Source organism: Pinus tabuliformis, chromosome 2_1 (genome assembly GCF_031772625.1).
Source record: "Pinus tabuliformis cultivar Carrire ecotype Pingquan chromosome 2_1, CPIR1, whole genome shotgun sequence".
Lineage (NCBI taxonomy): Eukaryota > Viridiplantae > Streptophyta > Pinopsida > Pinales > Pinaceae > Pinus > Pinus tabuliformis.
The window spans coordinates 996,771,877-996,791,031 of record NC_142299.1 but is presented as its reverse complement, the minus strand read 5'-3'; the positions used below and the strand labels follow the sequence as shown (position 1 = coordinate 996,791,031).

The following is a 19,155-nucleotide window of genomic DNA, read 5'->3' as shown; positions in this document are numbered from 1 at the left end:
CTAGATGTTGGAAAAGAATGGCAACATACAGGAAACTTTTGAAGGAAAGGAGGCAAGAAGCCAAAGTTCCATTGAATAATGCAAATCATGCTGTCAAGAAGATGAACATGTGTTGCACTTATTGCCATAAGCATGGACATACTGCTGAAAGGTGTTGGACTCTGAATCCAACAATGCTTCCACGAAAGTTGAAGAAATTGGAGAAAGAGTATGGCAAGAACGGGAAGGAAGTTTCCATCATTGATATGTGTCACGATGATACACATGTTGATATTGATGTGCAGTTAAAGGAAGCGCCTTTGAAATGGATTGGTAAGAAATGGTTATAATTCTTATCCAATTAAAGTTGCATGTCTTTTGATTGAATGCATTTCTTTGTTAAGGGAATGCAAGTTGCATGATGGAAAAGCTGAGTATGAGACTCACTCTATCGCAGCGAAAGTTACATTCATTTCAGCTTTGAAAGTACATGTACATGTGATTGAGGATCTTGTACTTATGATTGTACTTAAGAGAAAGTTGAAGGATAAACTGTATGCATGAGAATGATATGCATGAGCATTGGGATCATGATAATTTCCTTGTATTTTAAACATGTATGTGTGATTAACTTGAAGGGTTGATTACTTTGTTTCTAACCATGCACGTAATGTAATATTGACTTGGAAAAATTTAATTTGATCTCCAAGATTGTAAAGAGGAGAAATGATGAAGTGTTTCATCTTTGTAAAAGCCTTCTCATTTGGGAGGCAACTCTTCTTCTAGAGCGGAGGTGCCATGGATGGGCATCGTGACAGTTGATAAGGCAGGAAATTTTGGCATCAGTATGCTCTTTTGGTTGACCGGAAGAGGATATTTTTGTTCCTCAAGTGCTGTACAGTTCAGTTCATAGATTCAGTAAGCTTTTGGGGACCAAAAGCCTCTCATTTGGGAGGTGTGATCAGGAGCTCACGACCAAGTGTCGTAAAATGGTAAAAAATGAAAGTGCTTAGAAATGGTTTGAACCTGAATGACCGGATAGAGCTCGTCTTCCTTATTCTGGTGCCATGAACGATTTGGAAAATGGTCGCCGTATGAGAAAGTTATGCTAAAAAGAAGAATTGCCCAATAACATTGAAATTTTGAATTTTTTCAAAACAATTTAAAATAGAATATTCTATAGAATATTTTTTGGAATATTCTATTTTGGGCAATGAATGGAAGGTTGCCATGTGGCAGGCCCGAAGGTCGCCACTTGGCCAAGGTGACATCAGCACTTTCGGTGCATGTTTAAAAGATTGGTCTAATTGTGTTTTGAACCTGCGACCTCCTTACCACAAGCCATACGTCTTACCACTAGACCACGGCGGAAGGACTTGGCATGAAGGCGGCCGAATTTGTTTATGAAGTTTAAACTTCATTTGGGCGGGACCCGAACGGGGCCAGCCCCCCCATATCATATGACCCTAGCCCCGTAACCAAGTGCTAACCCTAACCGCCGACACCATTGAAACGGTCACGTTTAAATGCTGTCAAACATGTTCACATTTAAACGTTAAACGCGGAGTTAAAGGACCAGTTCCCCTAACCATTTTACACGGAATCCTGCGTAGAACCACCGAGCCCGGAAATGCAGTCACATGCAGTTTGTAACTAACGGTTAGTAGTTGAGATGGCGGAGCGCTCCAAAAATGGCGGAATTGCCTATTTGTCGGGGTTATCTGGCAGTTAGCCAGTTTTATTTGGAGTTTTTCTAGGGCAGACTGGAGAAACTTTAATGAGCCATAACTTTGGGTAGGAAATTCCTTTTTTTGGACGAATTTTTTTTTCGATTTTGGGTATCTTCGACCTTTTGAAGCCATTGGCATAGGTTTCACAGCCATCTGAGGTTGTTTGCAAGTGATTTTGCTTCGTGGAAGTTCCAGGAGCCACCAGGGCCAAATCAGTTTGGGATTTGCATTGGGAAATGTGCAGCCAGTGAATGTGGAACGAAGATCATTCCTGAAGTTTTTCAGCATTCTGAATCCATTTCTACAGCTCGTTTTTCCTTTTGAGACATTCTCCTCACTGTGTAGCTTCAGGGAAGCTTTTAGGGCCACTAGGGCCATTTCAGTGCTTGAGCTGTTTGGGGGCTATGTTCATCCATTTTTGGTGATTCAAAAGCCTATGTCTGCTATTTTCGACCTTCTGAGTCTAATGGAAGGGGTTTCAGAACCAATTGAGGTCATCTTCACCTCAAAATTCTCCATGCAAGATTAAAGGGCCACCGTGGCCAGTTGGGGAAAGTACTGTATGAGGTACAATTTCACTGTTTAGTGCTTGGGAAAGAGCATGTTTAGCTAATTCCTATCTTTTGATTCTGTATTTACAGTCAGATATATCTTTCAAGACACTCATATTCTTGTATTAGCCTTTGTAGCATTTTTAATACAAGAGGACAAGATTAGTTTGAGAGGCTTGGTCCGACAGATGTAGCCCAGAAGGGGTGAACTGCTTCATCATTTTGATGTATTTATTTGTTGTAGATGATATGCTAAACAAAACTGATACAAAGTGTTAAACAACAAATATACATAACTTGCATACACACATAATCACCTATTCAGCTGCAGAAAGTTATTTGTTTTATTATGCAAGACATCAAACTTCAAGTATGTGTATGTCAAAGACTTCTAAGTGTTTACTTCGTTATTTCTTTAGGCAGACCCTGTAGAGGGCCAGGTAGCCTCTGGAACTCATCCTCTCTTTAGAGGTGACATGTCCGGTGAATGCCCCTACAATCTATCTCTGTATAAGAAATAAGAAGTTTTCACATTTTCAGAGGTCACTTAGAGTGTATAGCTCACATTTTAAACTATGGGAAATGGATACCTTGCACCCTTAAACAAGTACATTCCATTTTCAGATCATTTATCAACATCAAAGACAATCATACAATTATCAGAGGGATCCACAAGGCCCAAAGTAGATAGTAGAGCTTTCCATTGGGATGGGAATGTCTGGAGGACTTCCAACATTGACATGGTAGCAGGAGACTGCACCAAGTCATCTAATATGCTATAAGTATGGGCGGCCTTAGACGAAGCAACATTTCGATGTAATGGACCTTTGAAGAGCTTGGGGGGACTCTACCTTAGATTGCGAGATATGTAAGGTACCATTTGGTGACAACAAAAGATAAGTGGAAACTTTGGGCTGGGAATTGGTCATTGACTTTGCAGGAGGTTTGTCGTATTGGCATGATTGATTCTAAAGGTTGACTTGTTTGGTGTTGACTTCTTCGGAGTCCATCATGAGAATCTGGTAATTATTCTGGCCAAATTGTGAAGGTTGAGGGGTTACGTTACTTTATGTTGTTTGGGAAACTACATATCCTTGATGAGGAAAAGAATTTGTAAGCACCATCGATTGTGATTAAGCAGGAGGGGGAGGAGGAGGAGCAATGGGTTAAGGTCCTTGAGAAGCAAATACTTGACATTCCCATACTTGACACATTTGAGGTAAAAGGGGACATTCATGACTATAATGGCCAGAAACTCTACAATAGGCACAAGGATTTTTGGTTCTAAGAGCCTTTTTTTTCTTAGGTTGTCTGCCCTGTTGCTGGGTTATAGAATTAGGTTGGTCACCCTTAGGGGCATTAGGTTGTTGACCTTGGTTTCCTGATTACCTTGAGGTTGCTGATTTTGGTTACATTTCCCCTTGTTCCTTCACTTGGGGTTAGGGGTATTTTTAGTACTCTGTTGAGCATACACTTGGTTATGTGGAGGTGGTTGTTGTTGTGGTAGAGGAGACAGAGGCATGGGAAGTTGAGGCGGTGGTGCCAGTGGGGCTAGAGCGCTAGGTGGTACATAAGGATAGTAAGGATTCACAGAAACATTTGGATAACGCAGTGGAGCAACCACTGGCCTTGGCACCAACGTATACAAATGGGGATATGCATATGACATGCTTGTACCTTAGTAAGAGTTGACACTCGAAGGGTCGAGAGGGGGATAGGTGTAAGCAGAACTAGTCCCCACGTGGGGTTGACCATAACTAATAGGGGATTGAGGATATGGTAATGGTTAGGGGTGGGAAAGAGATCCAATGATATTGTCAGCAACATGAGAAGCCCATTGCGCTTTAGCAGCACCAAGCCAAGGCAGATCGGGGAGGACAATATAAACATAACTTGACTGGACATATATCAGATCATATTTTAAGGATATCTGGAGAGCTTCTTGCTCAGTCTAGGGGATGTGAGAGGCGACATCTTTACCTAAGGGGGAAAAAAGATTTCTTAGAAACCAATCCATGTATACACGGTCTTCAAACTCGCTCTACACATGCTCCTCCTTCTGTGTCATTCTTGAACATGACCAGAAAGGTGGGTGGCAGCAGTTTGATGTAAAGAGGTCAAGAGTTCGACACTTGGTCGTATCAGAGAGGTAATTGGAAATATGACAGAAAATCTTTGGTGAGAGTCACAAAGGTAGAGTGGGAGGCATCCAGTTGGTCGACATACCATTTGGCAATGGCTCCAGTTAGGTTGCGTTGGAAGAGGCAAAGAAAAATGGAGCCTTCAGTAATGGAATTTAATGAACACCACATGTGAAAAGAGAAAACATGATTTGTGGGTTCTTCTCCACAAATACCTTCAAACTTGGGGATGTCAGAAGGAAGCTTGGTATGCATAGGAGGCCAATTTGGGTTATCGAGAAGAGTATTATTTATTGATACTGATAAATTGTTGAAATTGTAAATAATTGTTGAAACGGAAACTGATATTGTTACCCGTTTTGTAGAGATAGAAAAAAAGTGACCCGATTTTGAAAAGGGATGATGCAGAACACACATGTTTTTTTTAGAGCATAGTTTTTGGCACTTTAATTTTTTTTATGTACATTGCTTTTTTAGAATGGTAGTGATTTTCATGCTAATTTAAAAAAGTGGTTATTCTGCATTAGACCCTTTTTTTAAAAGACCTATTTTTTGACTTTAATTTTTTTATTGTATGAAATAATTATTTTGTAAATTTAATAATTTTGGAAGCGGTCTTCTTCTTCATATTATCTTGTTTTTATTTTTTTTTGTAGTGAGGTTTTTATTGTTTTGCATATTTAAAGAAGAAGGTCGATATTTTGCATTTTCGATATTCTACATATTTATACATCGTTAATTAAATTTTCAATCCAAATGAAATAATTGTCTCTAAAAAACAAATATAAAAAAATATATAAAAAAGACAAAAATAAAAAATAAAAAATGTTAAAAAAAATTATCTCATAAACCATAAAAAAATTTGGAATATATATATATATATATATATATAAGTAAGTAAAAATAGAGAAATTAAGAAAAAACATTAGCAAAAACTAAGAAAGAAAAGAAATTAAAAACAAACTAGTTATTAAAAAAAAAATAATGAAAAAAATTAAAAAACTAGTAAAATTAATATTAAAAAAAATAAAAATCAAATCAAATTATAAAAAAAACCAAAAAAATATGAAAATGGCGTAAAATATATGTTTTTTCGAAGAAAAAAAAAAAAAAAAAAAACAACAACAACAACAAACAAACAAACAAACATTTACAATTTTTTATTTAAAAAAAAAAATTACAATTACAATTTATAAAAAATTGCCTATTTTTTATTTTAAAAGAAATTCAAATTCAAATTCAAAAAAAACAAAAACATATTTTTTATTAAAAAAAAAAATATTTTTATTAAATTTTTACAATTTATATATATATATATATATATATATATATAAACAATCTTTCTTTTCTTCTCTCTTCTTTTTTTCTTTTTCTTCTTCTTCTTCTTCCTTTTTTTTTTAATTTTTTTTTAAACAATTACACACACACACATATTTTTTTTAAATTTAAAAATACAAATAATTAAAAGTATTTTAATTTTTTTTTAAATAAATTTAATTTTTTAATTTAAAATTTAAAAAATAAATAAAAAATAAAAATATTTTTTAACAGATTTTTTTTTAATAAAAAAAAAAATAATTGTGGCCCTCCACTCCCTGGTCGCCCGTGGGCGGAGGGGCCCACTGGTAGGCCCTCCGCCCATGGCCGCGCCACCACTAGCTGCCTGGGGGTGGGAGGGTGATTCCCAGAATCGCCCTCCCGTGGTAGCGCAGCCGCCCTCCCGTGGTGGCACGACCGTGGGCAGAAGTGCCCATTGGCAGGCCCTCCACCCACGGCCGTGCCACCACAAGCGGCCGGGGAGTGAAGGGCCACAAAATTACTTCTTCTTCTTCTTCTTCTTCTTTTTTAATAATAATATAAAAAAATCCATTAAAAAACAATTTTTTTTTTTAATAATTTTTCAGATCTTAAATTAAAAAATTAACCTTATTTAAAAAAAAAATTAAATTTATTATTATTATTATTTTTAAATAAAAATTGTAGGTTTAATATATATATATATATATATATATATATATATATATATGCATTTTTTGGTTTTTGTTTTTTTATAATTTGAAATTATTTTTGTTTTTTCTTTAATATTAATTTTAGTAGTTTTTAATTTTTTTTTGTTAATTTCTTTATTTATTTTAAATTAATTATTTTTTTTTTTTTTTTTTTCCTGGTTCTTGCTATTTTTTTAAATTTCTTTGCTTTTACTTGCTTAGTTATATATATATATATATATTCCCGGTTTTTGCTATTGTTTTTTTTAATTTCTCTGCTTTTACTTACTTAGTTATATATATATATATATATATTTTAATGTGTTTTTTTTTCCAAATTCTTTTATGATTTGTGAGATAATTTTTTTTAACATTTTTTTTTGTCTTTTATATATATTTTTATATTTGTTTTTTAAGTAATCAATATTTTAATCTTAATTTTAGTATTTTTTAATTTTTTTTTGTTAATTTTCTATTTTTTTAAATCTCTTTTGTTTTTAATTTTTTTTTTTTGTTTTTCCTTATTTTTATTTTTTTTTAATTTTCTATTTTTACCTACTTGATTTTTTTTATTTATTATTATTATTATTATTTTTCTTCTTTCACCATTTATTTTTGTTATTTTTTTTATGGATTACAAGATAATTTTTTTTTTGTTTACTATTTATTTGTTTATAATTTTTATTTTTTATTTTTTACCATTAATTTTGTTTTTTTTTTACATTTTTATGATATATATATATATATATATATATATATATATATGATTTGTTTTTAGTTTTATATTTTGTTTTTAGTATATATTTTAGTTTATGTTTTGTTATTTTTTTTGTGTTTTTTCATCGTTTTAATTATTTTTATTTTTATTTTATTTTATGTTTTCATTATTTTTTTTAAATTTAATGTTTTTCGAGGTCATGATAAAATATTTTACGCCATTTTTTTTTCCACTGGAAAAATCCGTAATATTTCATTATAAATATGAAAGATTACATATGTAGATGCTTTGTCGCATATGCCAAACTGTTCAGTGCATTTTCAAGATATTTGCAGATCAGTGCTGTATATCTGTCTGTTACATTTACAAAAATTGTGCAAAAATGGTGCCATTTAAGGCAAACCTCGATCTATTTACATATATATCATATTGTGCAGTCAAATAACAAAAAAGACTGATTGTTAAGTCGCTTGTAGACCCGCAGTAGGATATGACGGGTCTATATATGGCCGATGGTGGTATTTCTGCTCCTGCTGTTCCAAAGATTCAGTGATTTCCCATAAGCCATTTTCCATCACCGCGGCCTCCTTGGAAAGCTTGTCAGCAGTCTGGTTATGTTCTCTGTATATATGAGATATGTGAAATGAGTTAAAAGCCGCCATTAGTATAAAGACTTCATCTAGCAGTATATTTAGAGTGTGTGAGTGACATGTAGTATCTCTATTGACCCAATTAACGACAATCTGAGAATCTCCATAGATGTTGATGCTGGTGCAATGATGGCTGAGTGCAAAATGAAGTAAGTGGCGGAGAGATATGAGCTCAGAGTAATTGTTTGTGCCAGCCCCCAGTCCTACTTTGATGTGATAGAAGTGCCTCAATGATTTGTGTATAATGATGCCCCCTCCACAGCCATGTTCGTTTGCAGCCCCATCGAAGAAAGCCCAAGGTGAGCTCATGTCGATATTGGGAGGAGGGGTCGGCCGTCGCTGTTTTGGGGAAGGGGGATTCGGTAGTTCGTTATATGCTGTAATGATACCAGCTTCAACGAGAGGCCATGTAGGCTCCCATCCATCGAATATCATTATGTTCCTAGTCTTCCATATAGACCAGTTTACAATGATCGGAAGGTTTACAAATTTCGAACCACGGTGTCTGTTCCCCCAATCCATCCACGCGTTGATAAGTTCTGTACCAGACCAATCGCCCGAAAACTGTAAGTGATGTTTGATATGATGCCATAAATGATTTACAATGGGGCATCTTAAAAATAGGTGTTCGGTGGTCTCTGTGTCTGCTTTGCACAGCACACAACGCGAAGGACCGGATACCGCCCTGCGCTTGAGGTGTTCGTCAATGGGAATGCGGTTGCGAAGGACACACCAAGTAAATAACTTGGACCTGGGCGATGCATTAAGCTTCCAAATCTGGTGCCACCATCTATCAAGCACCTCCGGCTTTCTGTGAGAAATAATGACTTTGTATCCCTCACGAGGAGAGTAAATCCCACTATCAGCAATCTGCCAGATGAGTTCATCCGGTCCATCCACAATTCTGATATGGGATTCTGAGAGGGCGTCACAATATGCTTTCCATGGTTCGTGCCATCTGATCGGGATGTCTAACTGTGTGCCAGATTTCCAAGCCTGATGCAATATGTCCGAGCCCTCAGGGTCAGCGATCTGCGCAAGCACTCTAATGCCATGGGAGTTTAGGAGGGCAATCAGGTCTGAGTGAAGTCTGTGTCTTCCTCCGCATCCACTCCATGGATCCATTCCGATGCGTGCTCGGTTCCCACTTTTTATGCGCCATATGATGTTGCTCCTGAGGAGGGGGAGGGAGTGTAGGAGGGCTTTCCAAATGGAAGAGATGCCCGTTCTGTTCCAGCTTGGGAGTCTGGCCCAATCGATGATGTCGAGAGGCCAGATGTACTTATGGTATACAATCTCTGTCCATAAACTGTGGGAAGTCAGCAATGCCCAACCCATTTTAGCAGCGAGGGCTTTTGCAAAGGATGCCAGGTCCTTTAATCCCCAGCCCCCCCACTTCTTAGGGAGGGCAATCTTACTCCAGGAGATCCAAGCAAAGGTGCGCTTCTCTTCCTTTCCAGCCCACAAATATCTGTTGCAGAGTCTCTGAATCTTTGAGAGAATGTTTCGGGGAATCCATGCTAAAGCCATCCAAAAAACAGGAGTTGCTTCCAGCACAGATTTGATCAGAGTTAATCTGCCTGCTCTGGATAGGTATCTGAAGTACCAACAAGTTATTTTCTTTTCAATCTTGGTGACAAGCCATACCCAGTCGGCAATTTTTTGGTTTGTAGGCTTTAGCCAATATCCAAGGTATTTTATACCTCGATCCAGAGGTTGTGTGATAAATGGAAAAGCCTGCATGGCCGATTGTGATTCAGCTACAGATGTACCAACCATAGTGATGGAAGACTTCTCATGGTTGACCACCATGCCCGTGGCATGTGAAAAAAGATTAAGGATTCTGTTGAATGATGAGGTATCCCGAATACTTCCATCGAGAAGTATAAGGACATCGTCCACGAATAGAAGGTGAGTTAGGAAGCAAGCTTCTGAGATCTTTAGGCCCCGGATAGTTCCATCCCTCTTTGCATCAATGATGAGACGACTGAGCGCTTCTGTAACCAATAGGAACAAGAGGGGGGAAAGGGGACATCCTTGACGAAGTCCCCTTTCAGAGTGGAAGAAATGGGATGCAGCACCATTTATCAGAATACTATAAGTAGGAGAGGTAATGCATGCCATAATCCAAGTGATAAGCTGATGTGGAAAGCCCAGGTGAATGAGAATCATTTTGATGTAAAGCCAGCTGACTCTATCGAAAGCCTTTGAGAGATCGATTTTGAGAAGAATACTCTTGAGGTGCTTGGTCCAGATAGAGTGAATGGCTTCCTGGGCAGAGCCAATGGCTTCATGAATCTGCCTGTTTTCCAAGAAAGCAAATTGCTGAGGAGCAATGTGATTGGAAAGGATGGGTCTGATCCTGTTGGCTATGATCTTGGATATGATCTTGTAGAGTACATTGCATAGCGAAATGGGACGAAAATCAGCAAAGGATGATGGCGAGTCGGACTTGGGAATAAGCGCAATGAAGGTAGAATTTATAGCATGATAGATCTGACCTGAGGTTCTGCTTTCCTCTACCACCCTTAATATGTCCTCGCCCAAGATGTCAAAAAAAGCCAGATAGAATTCAATGGTCCATCCATCAGGGCCCGGGCTCTTTTCCTTCTGAAACCATTTAATGGTGTTCTCCAATTCAATCATGGTGACAGGAGCATTTAGATCCTCCAAGTCTTCATTGTTAACGAACCTCGGGAAATGGGAAGCGACACGGAAGATTTCAGCCAGGTTGGAGCCCTCAGGGCATTTGAAGATGCCTTTGAAATAGGAGGTACCCATGCTGGAGAGCTTGTTGAAAGAGTCTGCCAGACCTCCATCTGGATAGGGAAGGTTCCAGATGGTATTTGCAACCCTCCTCCCATTTGCAAAATTATGGAAGAATCTAGAATTTTCATCCCCAGCCTTGAGCCAAGTAGCTCTACTTCTCAGCCTGATCGATTCTTCTCTGAGTCTGAGAATGCTAGACTTCTGCTCTTCTAGATCAACCAGCCTATGCTTGCTATCCACAGAGATAAAGCCCAAGTTTTGTTCATCCAACAGGGCGAGGATGTCTGCTTCTATCGTGGTGAGCAGTTCATCTTCCCTTGCCTTTTTCCCCTTGGCCCATTCAATCACAATATGCTTGAGTTCCGTCAAATTTTTTACAAATCCCCTGGCCAAAGAGGGTTCTCTGTCAATAGGGTGAGCTGCCCAAAAGTCAGTGACCAGCTTAGAGAAACCAGGGTCCTGTAACCAATGATGGTTGAATTTAAAAGGAGCTTTTGGTTTAGGGTGAGGGCCCAGAATTTCCATCAGGATGGGAGAGTGATCCGAGATTCCCCCCGAACTTACCCACTGTTTATAGTGATGGAGATTGCGGAGCAACGGTCCCTTGATCAGATAACGATCAAGTCGACGAGCCAAGGCTGCTGATCCGATCCTTCGGTTCCTCCATGTGGGAAGAGGGTGATGCATAGGGATGTCGATGAGATCGTGCTGTTCAAGCAGATGCCTCATGAAGTCTGAAATGGGATCTGATTGAGCAGATGAGCCCCAAGATTCACCAAATCCCAAGGAGAAGTTTAGGTCGCCTCCAATGATCAGGTTTTCCTCTTGCAGCAAAGAACGATTAAGGAGGGTGCGCCAGAATCCTTCCCTCTGCTGACAAGGACCATAAATATTGATGATGCGCAGTGGCATCCCAAGGTCTTTTGAAAAAATGTCAGCACCAAAATATCCTGGTCCGCCCCATGAGGAGTCCAATCTGATGGAAAGAGGGTTGAGCCCAATGGCCAGACCACCTGAACGGCCCATAGCATCCAACCCCATGTATTGCCACTTTGGCGCAATCGATTTCAAGGCAAGAGATATGGCTTCTGCTGAACCCAGGGTTTCTTGAAGGAGGATGATGTCAGGATTTTCGACCTGAAAAAGTCGTTTTAGGGCTAGCTTTTTCGGGGTGCTAGCTAGACCCCTGCAGTTGAATGAGAGACACTTCATGGGGGAACCCTCCGAGGGGGGTTTGTAGCTCTAAGGGCCCCGACAATGGTGGATTGACGTCCCGAAGCAACTTCAGCCCCAGCACGCCGAATGGCTTTATTCAAATTGGATTTTCGACCCCTGGATGAGGTGTGACCAGGTTCAGGGGGAATAATGCACAACCCCGAGGTACCCTCAGATACAGATTGAGAGGGACGGGGCCGGAGTGAATAATGGTGAGGCGGATTTGATCCAGAAAGAGGCACATTGGGGCGAGATGGGGACAGGGAGCGATCATGGGTAAGGGAAGGGGGGATAGTGGCAGTAGTAGGAGGGGGCGGCGGAATTGAGCATTGAGCCTTAGATACAGAGATAGAGTGAAAGCAATCAGATGTAAGGGAGAGAGATTGTGATAAGGGAGGTAAGTCAGTACCTGATTTCTGATAAGCTGCCGCAGCTGCCCTTTGCCTCGTCATGGGAGGAGTGGCTGTGCCCTTTGCAGAAGACGGTGGATGTTGAAACCCTCCCTGTGGTGTTGATGAAGCCATCTGCGGCGGGGAGATCAGTGGCACCGATCTTCGGGAAACAATGGGAGTATGCTTTGGTGGACTGTTCCCACGATTATTGAGAGGGCAATCCTTATAGAGATGCCCTACCTGGTGGCATCTGTTGCACCGAAATGGGACACCCTCGTAGTCCAGAATCTGGATGCGCTTGTGCCTTCCCCATTGCAGGGTGATGTCCTCCTCCAATCCTTCCCTGGTGTCAAGATGTACCAGGATACGAGCCAAGGTTCTTCTCCGAGTGTCTATATAAGAGCGGTCATGATCCAGGTATGTCCCCAGAGCGTTTCCTATTTTGATGAACGCCTCCTCATTCCAATATTGCCTAGGGAGTCCAGGCAATCTTACCCACAGAGGTCCAACAGCGATCTGCTCCCGCTCAGGGTCAAATAGCGGGGTCCAGCGTTTCAGGAGTACAGGGGCTGTTTCTATGTGCCAATAGTTCTCAAGTACGATGTTCGTGTGATCTTCGTGCGCAAATTGGAGTGTAAACCATCCCCGTGGGAGTACCTCAACCTCTGGGAGCTTTGGAAGCAAAGAGCCCCAGATTTCCTTCACCCATCGAATCAAACGATCAACCGAGAATGTGCGCCCTCGCACGTGACCCACCAAGACGGTGCAGGCGAGCGCCATGGTCTCTTCGAAGCTTGTCGAGTTCCCAAAGGTAACGGTGGTGTCCTTCCTGATAGCCCTAACACATCTTGCCTTCGGCTTCTTTGTTCGCGGGGCGGATGGATGTTCAGAGAGGGGATTTGTATTGCCCGCCGAGGAGGGCCCCGGAGCGCTAGAATTTATCACTGGTGTGCCAAAGCATCCAGAGGGCTTTGACCCGGATGACGCAAGAGGGGTAGCCGGGTTCGACAGCGGGGGCACATGAACCCGAGGATCCGGGAGTGAGGAAGGAAGAATAGTCGGTGAGGGAGGAATGTCAACCAGAGTCAGAGTCTCTGGGTATGAAGATGCGAGCAAGTAAGCGGTAGCAGGCGATAGGGGAGGTGCCTCGAGACCCTGATCAGCAGTGGAAAATGACGACAAGTTTGCCCTAGTCAGGAGGTCAGAATCTGTAGCAGTTGCCTGAAACGGCGATGAGAATATAGGGTCGGTGAACACCGCCTGTCCGGATAGCGGATCCTCGGAATAATCCACGAGGTCCGTTACCGAAAAGTCCTCCATTGCGACCGAGAGCGAACAGCAACCGTCGACGTCGAGCTGTCACCTGTTCAAGAAACCCTAACTCCCGATCGAAAACAACCGTTCTGTGGTCCTGTGTTCGATGCGTTGTTTTACCCGAAACCGTCGCGGTCTTCTGTGGAGCGCGGTTTCAGAGCCATCGCGCCAGTCTTCTTTTTTACGCCATTATTTCGAAATGTTGAAAATTTACTTTTGAAAAAAAAGTGTTCTTTTAACACTTTTCATTTTGAGGGTGTTTTTTGGATAATTTTTGCCCAAAAAATTGGTTTTCACTGCCATTTTTAAAACATGTTGAAAATTTACCCAAGAAAAAAAGGAGGTGTTATTCCAACATCAACACTTTTCGTTTTTAGCATTGTTTTTGATGTTTTTTTCGGGGTTTTTTTTGCCAGAGTTCCTGTTTTGAGTTTATAGTTCTCGTTTCAAAGTTTACGTTGATTGTTGAAAATGGATAGTAAAATAAACAAAAAATTCAAGCACATAAACCCCCACCCGAGAAGGGAATCAAGAAGTTGGGAAAGAGATGGAAAAAAAGAAATTCAAAGACACAAAAAATGGAAAAAAGATCTAATGTCTAGGGGACTAGGATCGAAAGGCAACAATTTGATGAAAATAGTGCAGAAAACCAACAAACAATATGGGTGAAAATGCTCGAAAATGGCAGAGAATAGGCTTCAAAAACAAGGATGCATAAGGGGATCCTATAGAGGGAAGTCCATACTATATTTTAAAGGGAATAAACTAGTGTAAAAAGATGTCTAAAGGGACTATAATAACCTACCAAAAGTGCTAAAAAACAAGTGGTTGAAACAACTATACACTAGACTTCTCAACTCAACAGTTCTCTTCCTAAATGGTGGAGGTGTACTCTACACCCTAGGGGGGTTTTGATTTTCTGAATGAGAAACTACTATGTGGATCTATTCCTAGAGGTGGTTGAATAAATAACAGGAACCCTTCTCAACACACTTGCAATAATCTCAACAAAACTGGAAAAACAATATGAGTTTTTTTTTCTCTGGAAAAGTGCAGTGTGGAAACCAACCTAAAAATTGCGTTGGGTGCAAAAAAATGGCCAAAAAGTGCGCTCTATTCCTGTTTCTCTCGCTCAGAAGATCAAACCTAGATTGTGTTGTCTCCTACTTGGCTGGTACTTGTGTCTTGTGGAAAGATGCAGAACCCCAATAGAGGCGGAAAATTTTCCAGAAAATAGACTAGATCTAAAAATAGAAATTGAGAGGGCTAAATATAGCTGGAAAAACAATGAAGCTAGCTAAAACAACAGTCACCAAGGTTTTTAATTACTACACCAGTGGAGTTGCTATTTGTTGATGACTAAGGTGCTAAAGACCTAGTGGAATTTCCATTTGTTAGTATGATAATTCTTAGCAAGTGTACAAAAAATTATTCACTTTAGTCACTGGTGACAAGTGACCCTAACAAAAAAATATGACCGTCTATGCCTCAAATCTGCAATGAAAAACAAATAAAAACCTTCCAGCAAAAGATCATATGCAACCCAAAACATATACCAACAAAAATGAAAGTGTAGCAACCCAATGTGTTATATAAATAAGCAAATTTTATTAATGTAAATGAAACACCTAGTGAGGAGAATTATAAACTTGGGTCTATAGATCCCCCTCCATGGGATGGGTCCTTTTGATGTCCTTGTGCTTCAACAATCTGTTTTTCCCTCTCAACTTGCAATTGGCAAAAAATAAACAAAAATAGTTTGAACTCAAGTGGGAGTTCAAATGTGATGAGACGATAGTGGTGACTATGAAATAATCAAGGTGAAGACTGAATGGAAAACCCTCTTATTTTTTTTCACAGGTGGGAAAAACCTATCATAACTTAGTTGTCAAACCAACAGTGAGGACATACATCTCTAGTTGTTATTCGCAAATTTAGGCTGACTCATCACCATTATTCAATGAAAACCATGCCACTTGGCATAACCCGCTGGTGGTCCATAAGTGGGCAGGCTTTCACTCCTTCCAAATGCCTCTAGGTCTTGTGCCATTAACCTGTTTCCTTATGTCTGATGAAGACGAGCTCCTAGCCAAACAGAAGCAGTTTTAGGGAATACTCCAAGCCTAGAAAACCCTCTTATTTATAACAAAGTATTGAGCTAAATTATGAATCAGAAAATAATAAAATATTATTGACCAAATCAAAATATAGTCATTGGGAATACTTTATTATATTTTTTGGAGAGAGAAAAGATATTCAAAATGGTTAAATATCTTTATTTAGAAAGTGGTTGAAGCAATTAACAATTAAAAACGATTTATTAATCACTTTGTGAGAATTAAGAAATAATTAATTATTAAATAGTGTTTTAATAATTATCTCATATGGAAAATATGGAATAAAAAAGGAATAATAAATAAATAATGATTTATTTAAATATTCCAAGATGATTAAGTCGAAATTAATTAAGAAATGATTATCAAATAATGATTTAATAATTATTTGTAGAGGAAAAAAAAATTATTCAATTATTCTCATGGGGTTTTTTAAGTTTTAATAAGAAATAATTTAGGAAAAATGGTTTACTAAATTATTTCCTATGGTGAAAGTGGGTTTACCATAGTAAAATTAATCCTACATGGTGTATTTTGATCCACCTAGTAAGAAATGGCTAGGTGACCATTTTTTGGATGATAACAAATTTTTCATGCTTGTTAGGGCTTCAATATTCATGCTTAGTTCGTCTTCATCCATATATCTATCATATACATCTAGGCATTCATACAATTTTATGTTTTAGCTCTTCTTCATACACTTAGGGTTTTATTCATGCATTTGGAATATGCATCTAGGATTTCATCCATACATACACTTTGGGTTTTATCATTCTTTATCTAGGGTATATTAGGGCATGCTTCAACAAGGGATTTTCCATTTGACATCTAGGATTAATTGCTCCTAAGGTTTTATTCATGCACTTAGAGTTTCAATTATTGTCCTTCATATACCTAGGGCTAACTTCAACAATGCATCCACGGCTATACATCTTATTGACATCAATGACAATTTTATCCAATAACAACAAATTATCCACCATAAAAATCCATGGATCCCAAAGAAGTGTGTGGAAAGATTCAACACTTTTCTGTTGCATCATCTCAGTGTTACTAAACTCTGCATCATGGTCATGCACCCTTAGTAAGCTTGTTAACAAATTCATACTTCCCTGAAGCTTCCATTTTTCCAATATGACATAAGAGTAGACTAGAGATATGTTATTCGAAATTTGGGTTATTGTGTTATTGCATTCATTTAACAAACCTATTACTACTTGAAAAATATCTTATCACCTGGAAAACCCGCTCTTGGAGTATTTCCCCAAAGAATATGATATCCAACCAACAAGATAATGTGTTGTTAGTTCCACGAGAATGGTCTTTTCCATTTTGCCGACTTCTTCCTCCCAGTTGTGCTCCCTTGGTTGGTCAGGCCTGGCCATATGGCAAGATTATCCACCTAGATCCCATTGTTGAATAGGGTGACTAAGCTCGACCATATGATGGGATGAGCCACTTGGGTCCCATTGCAGAATAGGAAGGTCTAACTATGTTGTAATCTTGGCTGGAATTTCCTCCCATAAATTCTTCATTTGGTAGGGTACCAACTAATTATCTCCCTCCAGTCTAACTGCCATGGATCTTTAACATAGGATATGACAATTGCACCAATAATATTTTTGGAGTCCATGATCTCCCAGAGAATGTCTCTCCTGGGAAACTCTTAAATAAATTCACCATGCTTCTGTTGCCTCCCTACAAGGTAGCCATCTTGTAGAAAATACCCAATAGATTTACAAGACTCATCTCTTTTTTCTATAGAAGGAAACACCTTATACCAAACCTCCATCCCTTGCTCATGCGTCATCACTCTCTCTATATGTGGGTTGGACAATAATGTGCAAGGTTTCTCATTAATCATGTATCTACTCATATGAAAATGTGGATTCAAGGTATTGTATGCCTTATCTATATATTTATTGCTAAATGCAACTCAAGCGCATGTTTTTGTTGCTGCCCTATTAGGAATTTTAATTTCTCCTCAATACTAGAAAGCTTGGTAGATGTCCAAGCACACTTGATTCCACACACCTCAAGCTCATTTTCCTTCTTTAATATTGTGCCTTTTATCCTCCTGGGTTTTTCCTTTGTTGCTAAGAGGCATTTTGCAAGATTATTAGGTTTTTCTTAAGTATGCTCTTGGTGACTATCAGCTAAAAGCCATGTAGCCATGATGGACATCTTGTCCAATATTTCTATTTGAGCCTTTAATGAGTTCTCCAGAAGAGGTGATTTATGATTCTTTTGATGCAAATTATACCTCTCTTCAAGTCCCTGTAAATCTAGATATTTTTCATACCTGACCATCATAAGAGGCTCACTTATCAAATCTTGTGTTTCAATTCTCTTGTCATCCTCCTATGTTCTAGCATCTGTAAATGTCAATGAATGTGCTTCACCATCTCTTTCTTGTTCTACCAATTCTCCTTCAACTAACAAGTTATCTTATGGAAGTAAGACATTATTTCCATGCTCCATTGTCACATCTACTCTTTTGTCCTCAAGAACATTTGGCTGTGATAGATCCTGACCAAAGTGATCGACTATCCATGATGAAAAATTTTGCTTCCTTCTTATTTGGTTCTTACCCTTGTTGGAATATCTTTTGACTTGCAACCCCATTGAATTTAGTTCTCTTGCAGTGAGCCACTTTTTGACCCTTTTTATGTTTTTCTCAACCAATATTTTTGAAATTCATGAGCAATAGGCAAAACAACATGTTCCTTTCTCCAAATAGCCAACAATTTTGACCATAGCTGCTTTCAAATGACATCTTCTTCATCTAAAATTTAAGACAATATTTTGCATGATGGGTTTAACAATGTTTGGATGATGTTCTATAATGTTGCTGAGGACGCAAGAAATATTTGAATAATTAACCCATTGCATTCTAGATGAGCATAGTGGCACATAATATGGTTCTTGTTCTAGGTAATTTTTTACCTTAGGTTTCCTTTTCTTCAATAAATTGTTATAATAATACACATTGTGCATGGATATAAAGAATCATATAATGTTTTGGCTAGGGTTTATTAGATCCAGCATAGATTCATCTTAAATATGGATCAAACATGAGTCGAGAGGGATCAAATTTATTCATGTGCAAACTTCTTTAGAGTATAAAATACAATGTATAATTTTTTATTATTTAAATTGTATTTTTGAATGCTATGTATAGTATATTTAGGACCAAATAAAATTTTTAACAATAAAACTTATTTTTTTCATGATATATATATATATATATATATATATATATATGTGTGTGTGTCATTTCCATTAGAATATTTTACATGACATGTACATCGAGACATCTTATCAACCCAAATTAAAATGGTTTTTTTATTATTATTATAAAGTTGATATCGAATTATCTTACTCACACATTTTTTTACTTCTAATTACTTTACAACATTTTTTTTTTTTCTTATAGCCAACATTATTTTTATATTTAAAGCATAATTTATTTCTATTTTAAAGGGGCACATATCAACTCGATGGACGGACGAACATACTTACACATCCCCTCATACTGGGTTGTATAATGAGTATAAAAAAATCTCTTCAACATTGGTGTAATTCCCCAATGAT

At 38.4% G+C, this 19,155-nt stretch overlaps 1 protein-coding gene across 1 annotated transcript; it reads right to left on the bottom strand.

Annotated features, from left to right (window-relative positions):
* Positions 1–7,568: 7,568 nt before the first annotated feature.
* On the bottom strand, positions 7,569–11,567 carry LOC149203978 (uncharacterized). Its single transcript, XM_089402041.1, has 2 exons — positions 10,375–11,567; positions 7,569–9,852 (listed from the first exon to the last, which is right to left on the bottom strand). The coding sequence occupies exons 1-2, from the start codon at positions 11,565–11,567 to the stop codon at positions 7,569–7,571; spliced, it is 3,477 nt and encodes a 1,158-aa protein (XP_089258167.1).
* Between the last annotated feature and the right edge of the window lie 7,588 nt (positions 11,568–19,155).